General features: G+C 43.6%; 1 protein-coding gene across 2 annotated transcripts in view; it reads right to left on the bottom strand.

The window, feature by feature from the left end:
* The window catches only part of tenm3 (teneurin transmembrane protein 3), a 138,229-nt gene that overhangs the window by 62,292 nt on the left and 55,937 nt on the right, over positions 1–20,000 (bottom strand). For both annotated transcript variants that reach the window (XM_079728929.1, XM_079728930.1), the window contains 9 exons: positions 19,029–19,223; positions 17,780–17,980; positions 14,661–14,846; positions 8,513–8,659; positions 7,503–7,633; positions 6,347–6,435; positions 2,254–2,373; positions 1,539–1,671; positions 1,286–1,414 (listed from right to left, as the gene is read on the bottom strand). In XM_079728929.1, the coding sequence (XP_079585055.1) occupies positions 1,286–1,414; positions 1,539–1,671; positions 2,254–2,373; positions 6,347–6,435; positions 7,503–7,633; positions 8,513–8,659; positions 14,661–14,846; positions 17,780–17,980; positions 19,029–19,223 (1,331 nt within the window). The remainder of the gene's footprint in view (positions 1–1,285; positions 1,415–1,538; positions 1,672–2,253; positions 2,374–6,346; positions 6,436–7,502; positions 7,634–8,512; positions 8,660–14,660; positions 14,847–17,779; positions 17,981–19,028; positions 19,224–20,000) is intronic.

Genomic DNA, 20,000 nt, shown 5'->3' with positions numbered 1-20,000 from the left:
CCCCGTCTCCTTCTGCAACTCACACTCAATTAGAGATTATACCGCTTCAATCTGAATTCCATTTTATCACAATTTAATTTAAATTGAAATCAGAAAAATAAAGGAAATATGGTGACTGACAAAGTACTTTCCAAAAGGAACATGAGTAAGCCTGCCTAATTCTCTGATTTGCATGTGCTCTCTTCCAGTCCCAGTTAAACAATCAAGTGATTGTCATGGCCAGTGGATACGAGACACCATTCCATTGGTCCAGGGCCTTCCATTGTTGTCTTAAAATAAACAGCTCTGACAGCGCTCCTGTTGATTTGATCACACTACCTGATCACTTGGGCGCTGTAAGATGATGAGCAGAACAGAGTAACAGATTCGACTTTAAATGAGAAAAAATAAAGATTGAATCAGAAGCGGGATTCCGGTGCATGTTTACATTTCCTACATAAGAGATATTATGATAACCAATTATCCCAAAAAATAGCATGAGACAAAATGGTAAATAATGAAACAATGAGGATAAATAAATGATCAAGCTGGATGGCTTGCTGGAAGACAAAATAAGAGGAAACAGCGAAGATCAAACGACCGCTGAAGTTCTTGAAGAACTCAGGGGGAATAATGGAGAGGCACATTTATCCTTTCCAACACCACAGAAACCTGATGTTTTTCTTTAAGTTTCGTTCTGTGAAGTATAAATGTCAAAGCCACCATCAAATGAAAAGAAAGATACAAAAAAAAATATATAGCGGTATGATGGTTGCTTGATTATGCTTGGAACCTGGACATGCTTACTTGGATGTGGAAACATATAAAAGTCATTTTTTATCTATTGATGGGCGAATAACGGCGGTTGCACGGATGAGAACACAGAAAAGTGTAGCTGAGCTGACGACACAAAGACTCAAACTCCACCATGATGGTGGTTTCAGCGAGCTGGCTTGGATGCTAATCTGCCTTCAAAGGAGTATTGTATGTGGGCCAAGGAGGTGCAATGCACAAATAATATAGCATGCTTGTAACAAACATGTTATGAAAGGTTTTAGATAACAAAAGTAACAGCCAGCCCACCCACCATTGTCCTAGTTTGTCGCTCCACAATGCATTTCAGCCTCAGGATATTCAGTCTAAAGCCTTTAACTTACTGGCTGTAGAAAGTCAACATTACATCGTTTATACACAACCCAGTTGGGGCTTGTACAGCGTATGTAGACAGTGTCCTCTGCAGAGGCCGGTTCACCGCATGTGTCTCCGATGCATCTTGGGGCGTAGGTTCTAGGTGTGGGCTCTGTACCTGGGTTTCAGGGACGATGGGTCCGTCCTCAGGAGAGCTGCGGTAGCATGTGGACAGTGGGGATGCCACGATGATGGGACTGGGTCTGATGAACCCGCTGAGGTCACAGCTGGGGATCTCGTTCTCCTCCTGGGATAGTCATTGCAGATATAAGACATCGATTAGGCGGTTAATGGTTCAGCACAGTACTTGTCTTTGATATTTGCAAGTCAGACAGACAAACTAGACACATTTGACTGAATGTGGAGATCACCTTTTTCATGACCAGGGTGTCCATGACGTAGAAGACGTTCCATGGGACCCAGACAGTCCGGTACTGCGTGAGGAACGGCGCTCGCTCGAAGCTCAGGGTCAGGGAGGCGCCTCCGTTAGCCAACAGGTCGAACCTGGACCGGGGGAAGGGTTGTTTTAACAGGACATTGTTTTCCTTCACATCACAGGCAGCAAAATCCAACAGGTTTAATTTGGTGTGTGTAGTGAAACTACAAAATAAAAAGATAGCTCAGAAAGTCTGTTAAATATAAACAATCCACTTTTGTAGACGGGTTGCACTGATGAGCTGGATCAAAGGCGGTTAGGCTAGCTGTAAAGGACAGAATGCTTCTTATTAGCTTCTTAAAGCACATAACCTTTTTTCTCGTTTGTGACTATAAGCATGCCATGCTACATGTGTCTCTTCCTCAGCCCATGCCTCTGCCTGGAGGGATAATCCCACTTCAGTGTGTGTGCGGGCATGTGTAATGGTTGTTTCCTAAGTGGGCCTGCAGAGCATCGTGTTTTGCAATGATTGATGGAATCTCTGTAAAATCGATGCATTTGTTGGAACAGGACCTTAATGGTGTCCCAGTCCCAGTCATGTATTGCGAGAGGGGGATGAGAGGATATATCTGGTCATATATATATATCTGTATATGACCAGATGTATCCTCTGTGTGCTTTAGCAGTGCTTTTGCTGGGTGTGTACATACATGCCGTCCTTGCGTGTGATGGTGTATCCATGTTCTGCGTAGTGGACGAACGTCACGTTGACACCAATCAGTGGCGTCCCGTCTGCGGTCAAGACCTGCCCTCTGATGATGGACGCCAAGCTTCAGACATGCGGGAGGGGAGGAGAAGGCAGAGTGAGCTGAGCATGTATGGGTAAAGTGTCTGCTTAATGCCTGCATGCTAGAGGCAAACAAACGCACATTAGGGATGAACCCAAAATAGGATTTCATTATTTGTTTATGAGGATGCATTAAGTGTCCATTTAGCAGCCATCATATAACCTGCTCCCTTTATATGGATTTTTTGGGGAGTCACTTATTCATCGATACAATTTAAATGCTTGATGACCTTTTCATATTGTATTTAGTCAATCCCATAATGATATTAATATACTGTTAACAAATACCGTTGGCCCAATAGCCATGATTGGATTGGTTCTCGTTGAGGGTACGATTAACTAGGTGTTACTGCATGAACCATGTCTACAGATTGTTTCCACGGGAACAGCCTCCATCCAGTTGTTGCTGTATAGCGGCCCGCTCCTCAGTAAGCTGTACATCTTGCAACTCCATGTAAACCTCTTGTCAGCTGCAGTAAAACAAGCTGTGCTCCAATCCTGTGTCACTATCATCGGCCCGATCTGTAATCAATCTCCTTTCCACCATGTGATTGATGGTGGCTTTTAAAGCCGGCTCCATTTATTTATTTCTAAATAAATAAATAAATGGTTCCGAATTATTCAAATTGAGTGGTCGACTGGGAACCCCTGTCCTGAGTCATCGGTCGCGCCGGAGCAAGATGGAGTGCTTAGAGGTGTAAAATGCTACAAAATGAGCTTCTTCATGAACAAGTCCAAAGCGAATTCAAGCAGCCCCGCCTTGGGTAATGTTAGGCACAGTAGGCCTGATTGTCTCTGCCGATTCCAACACAGTGTGTGGTGTTGAGGACCACACACACATTTTTTAACAGAAGGACCTTCAGAGAAGACTCATTGTGTTCCAACTTAATGGAAGATGGTGGACCAAAATTGCTGCTTAGATCTTTTTGACTCACTTGTTTGTTCACAGAGCAACTTAGACAATTAATTTCCATGTTACATATACCTTTGGAACGTCAGTCGGGCCACATCCACTCGCTTTGGTAGGTTGCTACGGCTTGCTACAACATTTCTCTTGGTAGGCCTACCGCCTGAAACACATTGGTACTACAAAACAAGCTGGACTATAACCGATGTTTAGCTGTTCACGGGCACAAACAACATGTAAAACCGGTAGCGCTACAAATGCAATAGCAGGGTTAACCAAGTGAGCCAAGCTGGCCAAGATGGCCAAATCAGCCAAATTAGCTGCATTCTAGCGAATGGCGGGAAATGGGAAAGAATATTCTCCTGCTATTCCTATGCTAAACTGTCTGTTAAGGCTGCATGTTACAGTATTAAGGCCAGGCACTGGTACAGGACGGGGGCTGGAACTCACAACCCCAGCTGCTCCTGGTGAGCTTGCTGCTGCCCATGGTTGAACCGTCCTCTATGTTTGAATGTGTGCATGAATGGGAGAATGGGATGGCCCAGAGGTATAGCGCTGTGACTGACTACGGGTCAGGACAGCGCTGTAAATGCATTCCATTTACCCGCTGTTTACAACTCTCCATAGCCGACTGTTGAAATGTCAGTGATCAAAGTTTCTCTCTCAGTTCAGCATCATATTTTGTAGCTGAACTTGTAATAAAAACTTTGTTTTTAGTACAGCCAAGTCTTTAGAAGAGAACATTTAACTAAACCGAACCAAGCTAAACAGTTAGAACAAAAATATATGACTGCAGCTGTGCTTCTCTGAGACAAGCAAATCAGATAGAAGCAGAGGTGTTGCCTTCTCTGCTTTTCTTGTTGTAGAAAAATGTGTTTACAATCATAGTACAGTCCCAAAACTGCGGTATTTGGACTGAAACCCAGGTATGGTGAGCTGTATTAATCATTTTCACCCTACTCAAAGTTTCATCGACTTTCCCTGGAGTGGATAGTGATATTCATAGTTTTATTCATTATGCTGTGTAGAACTAGTAAATTACAAATGTCAGATAATGGACTTGCAAAAATATGTGTGCATTTATGCTTGAATACTTCTGGAGCCTTTATATTCTATTAATCAATCAAAATCTACATAGCATTGTCTTTGCTGGGTAGAAAACAGCATGCTCCACGGTTGAAGATACAAACCAAATCAATTATGCATTCATAATTCACCACACATAAACACCAGACATAAACACAAACACCCCAAAAAATAAATCACATCAATCAACACTCATACGCAGAAACGTCCGAAAGGCCCGCCCAGATGCGTGATTTGTTATGCATGGGCACATGGTTGATCTCTCATTTACACCAAGAGACGTACACAGGAACGCCCTCCCATCAGCAGGCCCCTATCCGCTCATATAAACATCCCATAAATCAGCATGGCAACGATGGTCACAGTTAATGCACCTGTAATTCACACCCTAGGAGTGAAGGGAGAGAGGGAGGAGCGGTAATAAAGCAACACTTGTCATGATAGCTAATGGGCTGTGAGTGCAATGCAAGGCGCGCTAAAGCGCCCTCTTGCCTAGATCCCTCACACAACCGTCTCTGACAGGCCAGGGACGCCCGCGCACCAGAAGCTCCTCTGGGCACCAGGAGCTCCTCTGGGCACCAGGAGCTCCTCTGGGCACCAGGAGCTCCTCTGGGCACCAGGAGCTCCTCTGGGCACCAGGAGCTCCTCTGGGCACCAGGAGCTCCTCTGGGCCCGAGTGATGGCAGGTCTGGGTCCAATGGCCCAGCAAACAGTTCACAGCTCGCACGTTAAAGCTGAATTAACTCAAATGATTTGGAAAAAACGAAATTCCTTTGTCTGCTTGCCAGAAGCAAAGATGTTTTAATCCCATTTGTTTGATTTGATAGCAACAAGATCTTTTTGAATTATCATTTAAATATGATAAATTAATGATTGTATTGCATTGTTGCATCAAATTATTCTCATTCAATGTAGTTGTCGTGATTAATTGGATAAATGCTCTCATTTGTTTGATTTATTTCGTTTTTATTAGGTTTTGACAAATGTTATGGTTGCTCTCTCTCTATCTCTCTCGGTCTCTATGTATATCTATCTATCTATATCTATATCTATATATATATATATATATATATATATATCAATATATAATATCTTATATGTGTTGTAATATGTTCTACCCATTATATGGTACTAAAGCTTGCAGGAACTCTTCTCATATTTAAGTCTGAATGTGCGTGTTTGAGGGAAGGGCTGTTAAACTGACAACCTCTCTTTCACTCACTCACTCTCCCACACACACAGGCCACCCTTTATATTCTTGTGATAAATCAGTTTTCCTATTATATGCTGGCAGTCACAGTCTACGATAAAGAGAAGGGACAATTTTTATGACACAACTGCAGTGCGTACATATATCGGGAAATTGAGTCTTGCATAAAAAATGTGCCACAATGTGGAAATGGCAGTAGTATAGCTGTCATTTTCCCTGTGTAAGTTCTAAAAAATTTTCACTCAGTGGCCTTCTCTCTCCATTTTAGATGATTTTATTCACTTTTTTCCTTGCTGTCAATTGCATTTTTTTTGTGTTAGGGAGGATTTTATTTTTACTTTCCACTCTTTATCTTTCTATTTCTCTCCTTTGGAACACTTTTGTGGAAGACACTTCAAGGGTAGACGCGCATTAAGCAAACGCCTGTCTCTTCAATGCACACACGCCATCTCCCCGATACACAGTGGCAGACGGAGGCCAGCTAATCCAAAACAGTCCCGAGAGGAAAGGCAGTGGCAAACAGCCCTCTCTCTTCTTTATTTATCACTCTCTTCCGCTCTGTTTAAATATATTGATTATCTCAGCCATTAAATAAATTCCAGTGAAATTCATTGTATACGGTAAAACAGTGAACACCTTATAAAGAGTGAACCCCTAATTGTCAAAAGCTGTTTCTATGGCTCAATCGCACACTCATTGTGTGGGTGTTTAAGGCACCGGGTGGTGAAGCAGGGAACAGAACAGGGTCCTCACCTCTTGTTGAAGGGGCTGTCCCCTGTGATGACATGGGTGGACTCTGGGCCCAGCAGGAAGTGGATCCGCTGGTAGAAAGACCTAGCCACCTGAGGATCACAGACATGCTTCAAATTCTCACTCTGACAGAAGCGACACACCCCATGACACGCTGATAACAACAACAGTGTCCTTTGTGTGCGCTTTTGTGTGCCGAACTTGGACACGGAGAAGAATTGGACACAAACATGGGCCTTCACATGTCTGGAACGGTTGCGTTCCACACAGAGGGTTGCGGGGGAAACTGTTTTTCCACGATTCCAGATGCTAATATTTAACAAGCTATACCAAACCCCGGCTCCAGCCCTGCAGTTTTCTCTAGTCCGTTTTGAGATTGTTTGTGTTAGAATCAACACGGCCCCACAAGGGTTCCAGGGAGGAGGGCTGGCACCGGTCCTGACACCGCTCTGGATCTGAGTGAGATTTGTGTCAGGAATTCTTCAGAACCTTGCCACGCTTGTTTCCTAGCTGTTATTTGTCCCTGAACACTGCATGTCAAAAAACATCCAGTTTATTTCGCTGTGCGGGTCTTTTTTAGATATTCTGTAGGAAATGGGGAAATGACATATCTTCAACCGGGTTGGAGAGAAATGTGCAGTGTGTGTGTGCGTGACTGAGAGTGTGTGTGATTAGACTAAAGCAGCATGATGGGCACAGATGTTGTTACCGGTAGCTTACATCAATTACTATTACTTGTATAATGAATGTTTGTATTTTAAGTTTCATGCCATTGTGTTTTATATTTTAGAAACATTCAAGTAAGTTCATTATAATTGCTTTTATGCAAAAGCATGACGAATGATTCACTGTTTATTGACAAAAATATCACATTTTAATTCACAGTTAATTAACCCTGAAAGCACCTGGCAATCTCGGGTAAAAATATGAATTATCTTATCAAAATAAAATATTCCCCATTAATACAATACAAAGTGATGACCACGGAAAGATATGTGCTCAAACTTCTATATTAAATACAAAAGAAATGTTTGAACTTCCTGTTTCATGAGCGGCAGAGTTCGGTAAAGAACAACAAAGCGGAAGCAGCAGCGTCCATTGGATGATTACCTAGCGGTCGGCAGCAATAAAAGACTGTACTCCCGTTTGTGTTGTTTACCTGCTGAGGTACCAGTGCTGCTGGAGACTGGCTGAGCACCTCGCTGGGGTCGGGTGACCCTCTGCAGTATAACTGGCTCTGACAGGAGGGCTGCAGACAGCAGTCTGGGTCCATGCAATCAGCAAGACCATCTGGAACGGATAGACAGATAGACACGCACACATGCACACCCACATATTCACGCATGCACACACATACACACACACACACACACACACACACACACACACACACACACACACACACAATTTATGTAAATGTACATATTAATCATATATATGCCAACACACACACAGTGATCCCTGTATCCTGTTTCTTTCGATTTTGATCATTCAGCAGTATTATTTGGCATGTAAACCCTTTACTCAAAAGCTATTATGTTTTGTAAAGGCAGCAGAGGTCTAAGCAACGTGTTAACGTTCTGTATAAATTCAAGGACCCAAAAACCTGCTTTTACGAAACAAGACAAATCATATTGGCTGCTCCTGCGCAAACAACTACTCTGTCTGAGCCTGCCCTCACTTCTTAATCACTTCATTATTTAGCTGTTGGGTTTACCCAGCCTGCTACTGCTGCTAAACATGTATTTTATCTTCCCCTATACATCACATTGATCGCTTTTAGACAAATAACAGATTATAGTGGGAGTCATTAGTCATATTGAGGTCTAGCTGCTCATCGTGGTTTAAAACATTTCTTGGTGTGACTCATTCATTTTGGCCTCTTGCAGGAGTTTGAAACATCCAGCAAGCACTGCATAGGGCGATGTCACGCAACATGACCAATGTACAGTCAAAGCCCAAGGCTTCAGAAAAATAACACATAATGGCATGTGCCAGTAAGGACAGGCTGGATAGGGCCATTACGTGTTAACACAGCTGCATTTATGCAAATACATTCTCATGTAGGGAAATTATTTATGCATCCAAGCTTAAACACACACACACACACACACACACACACACACGCACACACACACACACACGCGCGTGAACAAACACGGGGCGCACCTCCTTCGTTGTCCTTGCCGTCGGTACAGACCATCTCCATGGCGACGTGACAGCCAGCTCCTCTCCATCCCGCCTGGCAGACACAATGCCAGCCGCTGGCTTCCAGGGTGCAGCGGCCATTGTTGTTACACAAGCCTGGACAACCCTCTGGGTTCACAATAAAAGCACAACTATATGAGCCACTGTTCTCTATCGTCTTGTCGGGGTTAGATTGTACGGAATTGTAACTGTTGCTAATCATCTTTTGAGTTCATGAATAAGGGTGTGTGTATATGTTTGTTAGTGTATATGCATGTACAAATAAAGGGCTTCTTTAGGATACTTGATTTACTAGGAACTCTTCTAACAGAATGTAGACAGACAATCTAAGAGTCACCGATGTGAGAGACATTGTGCTGAAACACAGGACAGTCAGACAGTTAGGCCCTGGTGAAATGCATTGACGTTGTTCTTTCACATGAATAAAACCAAACTGCCTGCAACCAACATGTCTTCAATTATAAATAATTGTAAAAGAATACATGTCTTTTCCAGAACTATAAACAAGAATATTTGTCAGAATGGTTATGGAATAAATTATCTGGTCAGTCAAAACGAAATAAAGATGGACTGTGAATGGAATATTTTATATTTATGATTTGTTTTAGTCTGCATTCATTTCACTCTTCGTTTCCAGACAGTTCCATAAGAAACCCATATTAATCCATGTGAAAACACAACTGGTAGAAAGACATGGCACAAAGTATAGGGAGGTGGTGACTCTGGCTGGTGCACCTCTGAAAGCCTATACTTTATGCTATTGGGTAACATTCCCCCGTTCACAGAATAGACACTGAGGTTGGTGGGTTGAATATACAAAAATATAGTTTGTAACGTGAATATCAAAAAGCAAATAAAGTTCAGCTGGACAAACATACAAAGAGAGAAATAGAAAGAGAGAGAGGGACAGGCAGAAGGAAAGAGAGAGAGCGATAGGGAAAGAAAGAAGAATACATCAAATCAAAGTAAACAAAAATATACATAAAAGGCTGCGGCCTTTAGATGCAGAACGATACAGAAGCTGCACACTGAGCAAGTGAGGGACTACAAATGTGTGTATGCTTGGTTAACTTTGGATGAATACAGCGTTGTTTTTGCATGTCTATATATTTGTGTGCGTGCGTGTGTGTGTGCTCATTTTCTGTGTGTGTGTGTGTGTGTGGTGTGTGTGTGTGTGTGTGTGTATGTGTGTGTGTGTGTGTGTGTGTGTATGTGTGTGTGTGTGTGTGTGTGTGTGCGTGTGTGTGTAGTGTGTGCACTCGCTTCAGAACCAGACATACAGACAATGATCTAACCAGAAGGGTCTATCTCAAAAGTCAGGACTACAAGTACAAGTACAAAAAATGATATGGTGCGCTCGGAGGCAAAGAGAGAGGGGACTACAGGTTCAAAAAGAATCAGACAAATATAAAACATATATATATATAAAGTAAACATACCTAGGAAACAAGAAAAACTCAGACACCAAAAAGAAATGGGTAAATGACAGTTAAAAGACAGAAGCCAGGAGAATCGGGCAAAAGGAGAAGAGACTTGAGGTTGACGCTGAGAGAAAAATGATGAAATAGAGAAAGGAAGCAATGCAGTGGTGTGTTTTCTGGGATAAACAGGCTCATGGAGTCTGAGGGAGAAGTTACCTTTAAATCCTGAGAATAGGAGAGAGGGCAACAGGAAGAAGAGGGACGATTGTTAGGGAGGAAAAAAAGGCAAACTCTAAAACAAAAGCAGCACCGTCAAAACTGTATTTTTATTCAGCAATGGACAGATATGATGGAGGCAGGGCAACTCAAAGGAGCAGGAGGGGAGGGAAAAACAAGGAAAAGCAATGGATTATTTGAATAGAAGTGTGGGAGAGAACGAGAGACAGATAGCAAAAAGAGAGTGAGAGAGAGGCCGGAGAGAGAGAGAGAGAGAGAGAGAGAGAGAGAGAGAGAGAGAAAGGGATATAAAGGGAAAAAGATAAAGAGAGAGAGGTAGCACGGTTTGCAGAGGGCCAAATAAATTTAACAGCAGATTGAGAAAGAGAGCCTGGGATATCACTTTCTCAACTGGCATAACGGAAAACAAAAAGGGGAATGAAAAGCTTACCAAAATCACTCCTATTTGGATTCACTATGCAAAGCAAGTTCTTCAACCAAAAGAAAATTATACGACAATGACATCTAAATATTGCCTTTTTCTAAATGGTTTCTAAACAAGTTTATCGAAGTTGACTGATCGTCACAGTATTTCATGATTATTGACTCAAAAAGCGATTGTGCTGGTCAGAGAAAACAGAGGAAAGCCTCCAATAGCTGATGCGGCAGTTTCATGGAACAATCCAGTTAAACTCCTTCTTCTGTATGAATATCATATATCACATACTGGTGGGTTACACAAGAACAGCTGACCTCATCTAAAAAAACACTGTGGATTTCCTTTGTTTTTTCTTACAGTAAATAATGATGGCGTTTGTTGAAAGCATTGACTTATTTCAAGTCAATATAGATAAATTACATGCGCGCACACACACACACACACACACACACACACACACACACACACACACACACACACACACACAGCTAGCTGCTGCATTCCCTCAATTATACATCCTCATTTATATCTATGGGGGAGGGCCATTAAAAAGTAAAGCTAGGGGTGGAAGTCAGTTGAGCTTATGTGTGATGAGCATGAATAGTCTATGGCCTACTCTTTCGGAGATGGGATTATTATGGTTCTATTTACGTTTAGATTCATGGCTATGAGAAAATAAAGAAGTGTGATTATTTTACCTACTGTTGGGATAAACAAATTCTGGATACATTTTCCAACCTGGGCACGGCGTGAGGCCAGGTCGCACCACTGTGCACCACTGTGCACCACTGTGCACCACTGGGCTCTGTGTCATATATTCAGAGGTGGGGCTGCTTCAGACGCTGCCCGGACACGCCAGGTCACAGCACTTATTACGGAGTTTCGACAGTTGGTGTACCAAATTGAGGTATTATTTTTGTGTTATAATTTTTATGTAAATAATATATATTTATGTATCTTTAAATTGTGTCGTTTTCAACCTTAAATGATTACCTAATTGCAGTGGCCAAAATCACATTTTCGCTTAATATGCAATTTAATTGCCCTCTTCCAGTAATAGTACCGCAAGTTGATGTTCTGAATAAACTAACCTACATAACCAACATATCTTCACCAGTTACTCAAAAACACTGTCTGTCTTGGCGTTCATTGTGTCTATTCCAATTGACAACTAAAGGCATTACAAGGGTTTAAAAGCAAACATCAATCATGATTAATTTCACTCTGAGCAAACAGAGCAAACGTAAAAAACAATCGCAAATATCTTTGATGTGTGTGCGTTTGTCTTTGTGTGTGTGTGTGTGTGTGTGTGTGTGTGTGTGTGTGTGTGTGTGTGTGTGTGTGTGTGTGTGTGTGTGTGTGTGTGTGTGTGTGTGTGTGTGGATGGGAAGGGGGGTTGGGAGGGCTGTATTTTTGTATGGGTGTGCGTGACAAAACATTAGAATAAAATAAAATAGAAAAATAAGTGTACAACATTAAGTAGCAAAGCAAGGGGGCATTAGCATTGGAGAAATATGCATTTGATATTTGATATACGAATACATTAAGGCCACATTTAGAGGTCGAACAACATGGGTTCAGTTGATTCCACAAAATACTCTGGCTTCTGCAAATTAGTGAAAATACAAGCCTGTGCCTTCGCCAGTCAGTCACACAACAGAAGCACTTCACATTCAGGGGAAACGGCTGAGATGAGATGAGGATAGAAAAGGGAATATAAGGAGACATTTCCAGCAGGACTCATTAGCATTACCAGCTCCACAGTGAATAATGAATCAAAATAAAACCAGGAAGTTGGGAGTAAAATAAGGGGTGGGGTACATACAGGAAGAGTGGAAAGCACAGTACCTTTTACTCTTATGTCCGGGTTGTGAGCTTCAGAAACAAAGGCAGAAAGAGAAGAGAGAGCTGTTTAGTACAGAAGAGGCTGTAGGCAGCAGGAAGGACAGCAATCACACAGAATAACATGGACTAGGACCAGAAGGACTACAAGGACCAGGGGGCTACTGGCTACAAGGACTAGAACTAGAAGGACCAGTACTAGAAGGACCAGGGGGCTAGAAGGACCAGGACTAGAAGGACCAGGGGGCTAGAAGGACCAGGACTAGAAGGACCAGGGGGCTAGAAGGACCAGGGGGCTAGAAGGACCAGGACTAGACCATGACTGGATCAGGACTATAAACTAGAAGGACCAGGTCTAGACCAGGTCTAGAAGGACCAGGACTAGAAGGATCAGTTCTAGGAGGACCAGGTCTAGAAGGACCAGGACTAGAAGGACCAGGGGGCTAGAAGGACCAGGACTAGAAGGACCAGGGGGCTAGAAGGACCAGGACTAGAAGGACCAGGGGGCTAGAAGGACCAGGGGGCTAGAAGGACCAGGACTAGACCATGACCGGATCAGGACTATAAACTAGAAGGACCAGGTCTAGACCAGGTCTAGAAGGACCAGGACTAGAAGGATCAGTTCTAGGAGGACCAGGTCTAGAAGGACCAGGTCTAGAAGGACCAGGACTAGAAGGACCAGGTCTAGAAGGACCAGGTCTAGAAGGATCAGTTCTAGGAGGACCAGGACTAGAAGGACCAGGTCTAGAAGGACCAGGACTAGAAGGACCAGGTCTAGAAGGACCAGGACTAGAAGGATCAGTGCTAGGAGGACCAGAACTAGAAGGACCAGGTCTAGAAGGACCAGGACTAGAAGGACCAGGACTAGAAGGACCAGGACTAGAAGGACCAGGATTAGACCAGGTCTAGAAGGACCAGGTCTAGAAGGACCAGTTCTAGAAGGACCAGGACTAGAAGGACCAGGACTAGAAGGACCAGGATTAGACCAGGTCTAGAAGGACCAGGTCTAGAAGGACCAAGTCTAGGAGGAAAAAAAGGAATCTAAAAGTAAATATATATTTTCTAACAATTGGTTTAAAAAAGAGATACAGACAGAGAATGTTTACACAAAGTAAAAGCGTGTTTTAACCTAGAAAAATAAACTGAAAAAATTCTACTGAAAAAAAACTAGAATAGAGGATTAATGGGAATTGTTTACCACCTGTTTTGGGAAGGACCAATTAGTCTGCTGGATTGGAAAGGGATGTTGAGTATTTAACTTTGGCACAATTATCACAAGCTCACGTGCATGGACACACACACACACACACACACAGAGACAGACAGACAGACAGACAGACAGACAGACAGACAGACAGACAGACAGACAGACAGACAGACAGACACATACACACAAATACATCTTTCTACAAAGCAGACACAATGAACAGGTGAATATTTCTAAATAACCCATTCAGATTTAAATCGAGAAGGAAAATAATGAGGCTGTTGAGAAGCAAGAGGAAGTGAGAGATAGAGAGTGAGAGAGAGAGAGAGAGAGAGAGAGAGAGAGAGAGAGAGAGACAGAGACAAAGAGACAGAGAGCCAGAGAAATAGAGTTCAGAAGGAGGTCTGAGTAGTTGATCCACAGAGAACATAAAGACAGAGAGTTTGGCGAGAGGCATTGAGTGCATTCCTTTCCCATCTGTCAACCAATTCTCTTGTGTGTGTGTGTGTGTGTGTGTGTGTGTGTGTGTGTGTGTGTGTGTGTGTGTGTGTGTGCGTGTGTGCGTGTGAGTGTGCTTTCACGCATGTGTGCTTATAGCTTACATCACATAATGTCTATCTATGCCTAGTGTGGCCCTATGGATTGAAAATGAGATGTTGAACTGAAAAAACTGTGTGTTTGTGTATGTGTGTGTGTGCGTGTATGTGTGTATGTGTGTGTGTGTGTGTGTGTCTGTGTGTGTGAGTTCTCTACTGGCAAGTAATAAAAAAGTACGATGCCTGCTTAAAGCTGCATCTGCTTTTAATAGCAAGTGGAGGTTGACAGTGAGGCTGTCAGATTGACAAAAACTCTTTATTATTGCAATATGGTACTCTCTTTACGGCAGGTTGTCATTAGGAGAGATAATTGTTTACGGAACATGGTCTTGTGTCACAATATTAGAATAATGTGTGTGCGTGTGTGTGAGTGTGTGCACTGCCTCACCAATATTGCAGTGCTCCCCGGTCCATCCCTGGTCGCACTCACACTTGCCATCCTTGCAAATGCCGTTCTTAGTGCAGAGGGGATGACAGGCCTTCTGGTCACACACGGTGCCCGTCCAGCCTTCCTCGCAGCGGCATTGCCCACCGTAGCACACCCCCCGGTTGCCGCAGTCCACGGTGCACACCTCTGTCAACACACACACACACACACACACACACACACACACACACACACACACACACACACACACACACACAGGGTTGACCGGCCCGCTGCAGTGATGCCTCTGTGTTTATTTGTGGCTTGGTCTCGGGGCGGAGCCATCGCAACTGTCTTTCACGGCTTTACTGAAACACCCGTTGCCGGTATCACTTCACGGCGCAGATTCTTCCCAGGAGCATTATGGGTGTTTCTATGAAGAGAGGCTCAGTCCAGACCTCTGTAGGGGCTCTCTGTACAGTTCTTCGTTTAATAAACAAGCTCTATTTTGGTGCTTTTCTGTGCACGCTGGCACCTTATTTACATTCATAGTACAAGTCTTAATCATTAAAAAAACCCTGAAATGCGCACCTTAGAAACTGTTGTTCATTTCCCGGATGAATTATGAATGCCAATGTTATTGGCGCTCACACAAAATGTGTGCGTGAAAGCAGTGTGAGGTAGATGCTTGAATGACACACAGAGGGCCAAAAACATCCTTGGCTTTTGGTTCATTGATTGTTTTTGATTATTTCGAGGGCTTTAATGCATGATGGGAATGACGGAGGAATCCTGGACGTACACATGAGCCCAGCACTGTGGTCGCAGTTGCTCGGGGTGATCTCTTCATCCTCCTCTACCAGATGCACTTCAAATAAAGTAACATGTCTGTTTGAATTAGCGCACAAACCAGGCTGCTCCCAGTTTGAGCTAATGCTACCAAAGTGCTACTGCTATTGTTTGTATTTGTGGGGGAGCGCACGGTCGCTAAATGCTCTCGGGCAGAATCAGCACAACAAAGTCCTTTGGTAAAATGACATTGGTAATGGATGTTTTTTTGATGCCACGAGAGAGAGTTTCAATGGTTTCATCACCAGACCTGTATTGTCCTTTAAACATTAAATTATGTTGTTTGGATGATAAAGGTTTTGCACAATTGATAGGGAAAATGCCTATAAGAGACCAGTTTTTATGACAAGTGCCATAGACTGCTGCATCATAGCCCATCACGTAACAGTATTGATTTGAGCAGAATGACTGCAGAGCAAACATGACATTATAAATTCTTCATTCAGGCCACAGAAAAATATAGCCTGCTCAGGAACGTCAGGTGTCACTTGGAAAAGGGTATGTAGTGGCTGATGAAGTCGGTTGGACAGAGAGCAGAGAAGACATAAGAATGCAAACGTAAGGAGGTCGGGATGCCTGGAGAGGGACTGGATATAGATGTGTAGTCCTCAAGCCTGCAACAAAAGCATCCAAAGTGTAGGGCAGCATGGGGCTCAGGAAGGAGAGGGGGTTGACTGATAACCTGAAAGTTGCTAGTTCAAGCCCCGGCCCCTCCTAGCTGAGTGTCGAGGTGGCCCTGAGCAAAACACCTCACCCTAAATGCTCCCGACAAGCTGGCTGTCACCTTGCATGGTTGACACTGCCATGAATATGTTTATGAATGAGTGAATGTTAGGCAATATTGTAAAGTGCTTTCAGTGACCACTGGTCAGAAAAGTGCTGTATAAATGTAGTTCATTTATCAATAATTTTTATTAACATACTGTGGTAATCGATCTTTGTCTAGGCCAATAAAAGTAAATACATAAAAAGGTGAGGTGAAGAAGATATGTCTTCCTGCCGAATTCAAGGACAACCGTGTGCATGTAATTGAATGCTTGCACACACATACACACACGTACACACACACACACACACACACACACACACACACACACACACACACACACACACACACACAGACACACACTAACGGTTGTTTGAAACAAGACGCAGCCGTGTTTGGAAAGGCATACCCAGCCTCAGGGTGGGTGTATATTTATGCCTGGGTGCGAATGCGTGAACATGTGGTCATGTTTGGATTTTGACAGATTCAGTCAAAGGTCAAGAACAAGAATGAAAATGATGCGTGCATGTGTGCATTGTTTGTGTAACAAATATGAAAAAGCATGTGTGTGTGTGTGTCAGATGGTTTTGAAAAGATGATGCAAGGTGTCTGAGTCCATACCAAATACAAACGCACACACACACACGCACACACACACACACACACACACACACACACACACACACACACACACACACACACACAACATACAGTGCTTGCACGATTGCTTGTTTTTGTCAAAGCCATCTGTTGCGGTTCTGCATTAAACTTTTCACCGTACCATAGTTTTCCTCTTTTATTTGCTTTTTTTCTGTCTCTCTCTACCTCACCACCCCTCACCTTGCCTTCCCTAAATCATTTGTCCTTTCTTTATGAATTGAAATGCTGCCACGTTTCTTCAGTTTATTACGCCTTTTCATGTTTCTCTCACCCCTGGCCTCATTTCTCTTCTTAAGTTAGTGAGTCAAAATGGAATGAAACCATATTTTAACCCCACTTATCTGAGACGCAATCTATTCAATTACATCGTTGTGTCGGTTTCATTTTAATGAGGGACATCCGCACCCAACATTAATTACAGAATGGCATTACAGACATTTAATTGATAAAAAAAGATTAAAGGAGGGTGAAATAAGTAATCGAAATAGTGCCTCTCGCACAAATGTTCCTATTTTAAAAGAGCTACGCTAGGTTAAACAGACTAGGTCACATTAGGATTTAGGAGGGATATTCTCAAGTGTATTTATATCTTGTCATCCGTCCATTCATCCATTCATTTATTCATCTTCGAAATAATGCACCTCCTGATGAATTCCTGCCCAGCTCACCACTTCATCAGCCATTATCATGAATAAAAGCGCATTACCAGATATGTAAATGTCATTGAAATGGTAATTTAAGTACTCTCATGAAACAACAAAGACAACAGCCCCGACGAGCGAGGACAATCCCCAGCTATCGGAGATAAAAGCAGGGGTGCACATTTTGTTCAACAAAAAACACCGGATCTGCGGAGAGCGCTCACCCAGGGAGCAGTCGGGCCCGGTCCAGTTCTGGTCGCAGGCGCAGGTGCTGCTCTCGGCGTCGTGCGTCCCGTGTCCGGAGCACTGGTCGGGACACATGGCCTTGGCCAGCTCGCAGCTGGCCCCGCCCCAACCGGGCTGACAGTGACACTCGCCGTGGATACACACGCCGTGGGCCGAGCAGCTGGGGTCGATGCAGTCCACTAGGGGAGGACAACACGGCCATGGAGCACATGATGCTTCAAGAGACACTGCATACTGTGTAGGTCCTGGAGTCAGGTTGTAAGTGATGGGGAGGCTGCGTTCCCCAGGACCAGACGGTAGACCGCAGGCAGACCCGCACGGGACAAACTAACACACTAATCAGCAGGACGGCAAACCAAACATGCAAGACGACATGTTGCTATGGGGATGTGGTAATGTTAGAAGATATATATAATAACATTATTTCTATCATTATTTCGAGTCTATCATTTCATTTAATTATTCTAGTGATGGGTGTTATCCAGATGTTCCTGTTTTCTCCTTGTGTGAGGGAGCTGCACTACATCCAGATGTAGATTTGGTGAAGGAAAAGGGAAAAACTATATATATTTTACTAGCTTTATTTCACCTAAATCCCCCGTCGTGCCCTCATCCACTAAAACACTCTCCAGGTTGCCATCTACCACCTGAATCCATGGGACCCACTTTCAGAGTGTTGACATACACACACCTAAATCCATGGGACCCACTTTGAGAGTGTTTACATGCGTGCGCACACACACATAAACACACACACACACACACACAACAAACCATAACGGTTTGTTCTATTTGCCTGATTGACTTAAGAAGCCAAACGAGGCGACCTTCTAAACTGCTGAACGCCAACAATAAACCTTTCCTGAGGCAGTAAGGTGGTTAAGTATGTGATGCAGTGCATTGCATTGAAGCCCAACTCGGGTGAGAAAGTGCACATTGAGCAAGCAAAGTACTAGAAATCAGCCCGTGATCATGCATTCCACTCATGGCTTGTTTATTAAACCCCTTACTTAGTTAACGGCGTAAGAGATGAACGTCACCACTTGTGTATTATTGCTCCTAATGGTCACAGCGCGTCCATTCAGCGCACACTGAGCCCTCTCCACTCCCTGTTTTAAGGGTTGATCACGATTGGCTGACGTAGCCTAGCGATGCGTGCTACCACGCAGAGCGTGTGTATCCGGGGGGGTGGTTGGGGGGGGGGGGGGGGGGGGTCCCGTGTCCTACCTTCTTCACAGTTGTCCCCCTTGTAGCCCGTGTTACAGATGCAGGCGCCCACGATGCAGACGCCGTGCCCGCCGCAGTGGATGTCGACGCACTGGTTGGACGGCACGTCGCACTCGGTGCCCTTCCAGCCGCTGTAGCACTGGCAGCGGCCGCGCGAGTACTGCCCGTTCCCGCTGCACAGCAAGGGGCATGCGGCTGGAGGGGCACGGGGAGGGGGGCACAGGGAGGGGGCAGGGTCAAATCAGGGGGCACGGAGTTTGAAAAGGTTTATCCGAAAGACAGGACGGTTAAGATGAAGACCTTGACGTGGCTCACGATACAGATTAGACATTCATTCGTGAAATAACAACACTAGTGTATGTTTGTTTTGAGAAACAATACAATATTGGAGAACAGGGTCTAGGGTTCTCAAATGGATTGGTATTTTCATTGTCTCATGCAATATTCATTGCGTAATAATCCATACGTCAACAGTCATAATGGCTGTTGTGAGACTCAATACAATATTGAAACCAGGGTATAGCGATCTCAAATTTATTGATATTTTATAATCTCCAAGAGACAGATGGGATATAATAAGGGCAGAAGATCATTTAAACTGATGAATGTGTTTGATAAATATGTTACAAAATCTAAAGAGACAGACTATATATGGAAATTGTATCAGTTTTAAGATTCAACATTAATCTTATAGCAACATGTGAATGACATATTTTCAGCTGTTCCAAACATAGCCAGCTATGGTTGAACATCTTCCTGTGTAACACAATGGACAACACGCACAATGGTTATTTGTGTGAGCAGCATATCATAACAACGCTTTACCAGGAAGTACATTGTGAGCGCTAACACAAATTGCGTGTTGATGCACTTCCATGTGATGCGTAGGTGTGTGCATATGTTGTGCAGAACATGAATGAAGTGCAGTGAAATGCTTGCATTGTGTTTCTATGGGTGTGTGCCCATAATGTG

Source organism: Pollachius pollachius, assembly GCF_949987615.1.
Source record: "Pollachius pollachius genome assembly, chromosome: 2".
In the NCBI taxonomy this organism is placed as follows: Eukaryota; Metazoa; Chordata; class Actinopteri; order Gadiformes; family Gadidae; genus Pollachius; species Pollachius pollachius.
The sequence above is the reverse complement of the archived record's forward strand: the minus strand, read 5'-3'. Positions and strand labels throughout refer to the sequence as shown.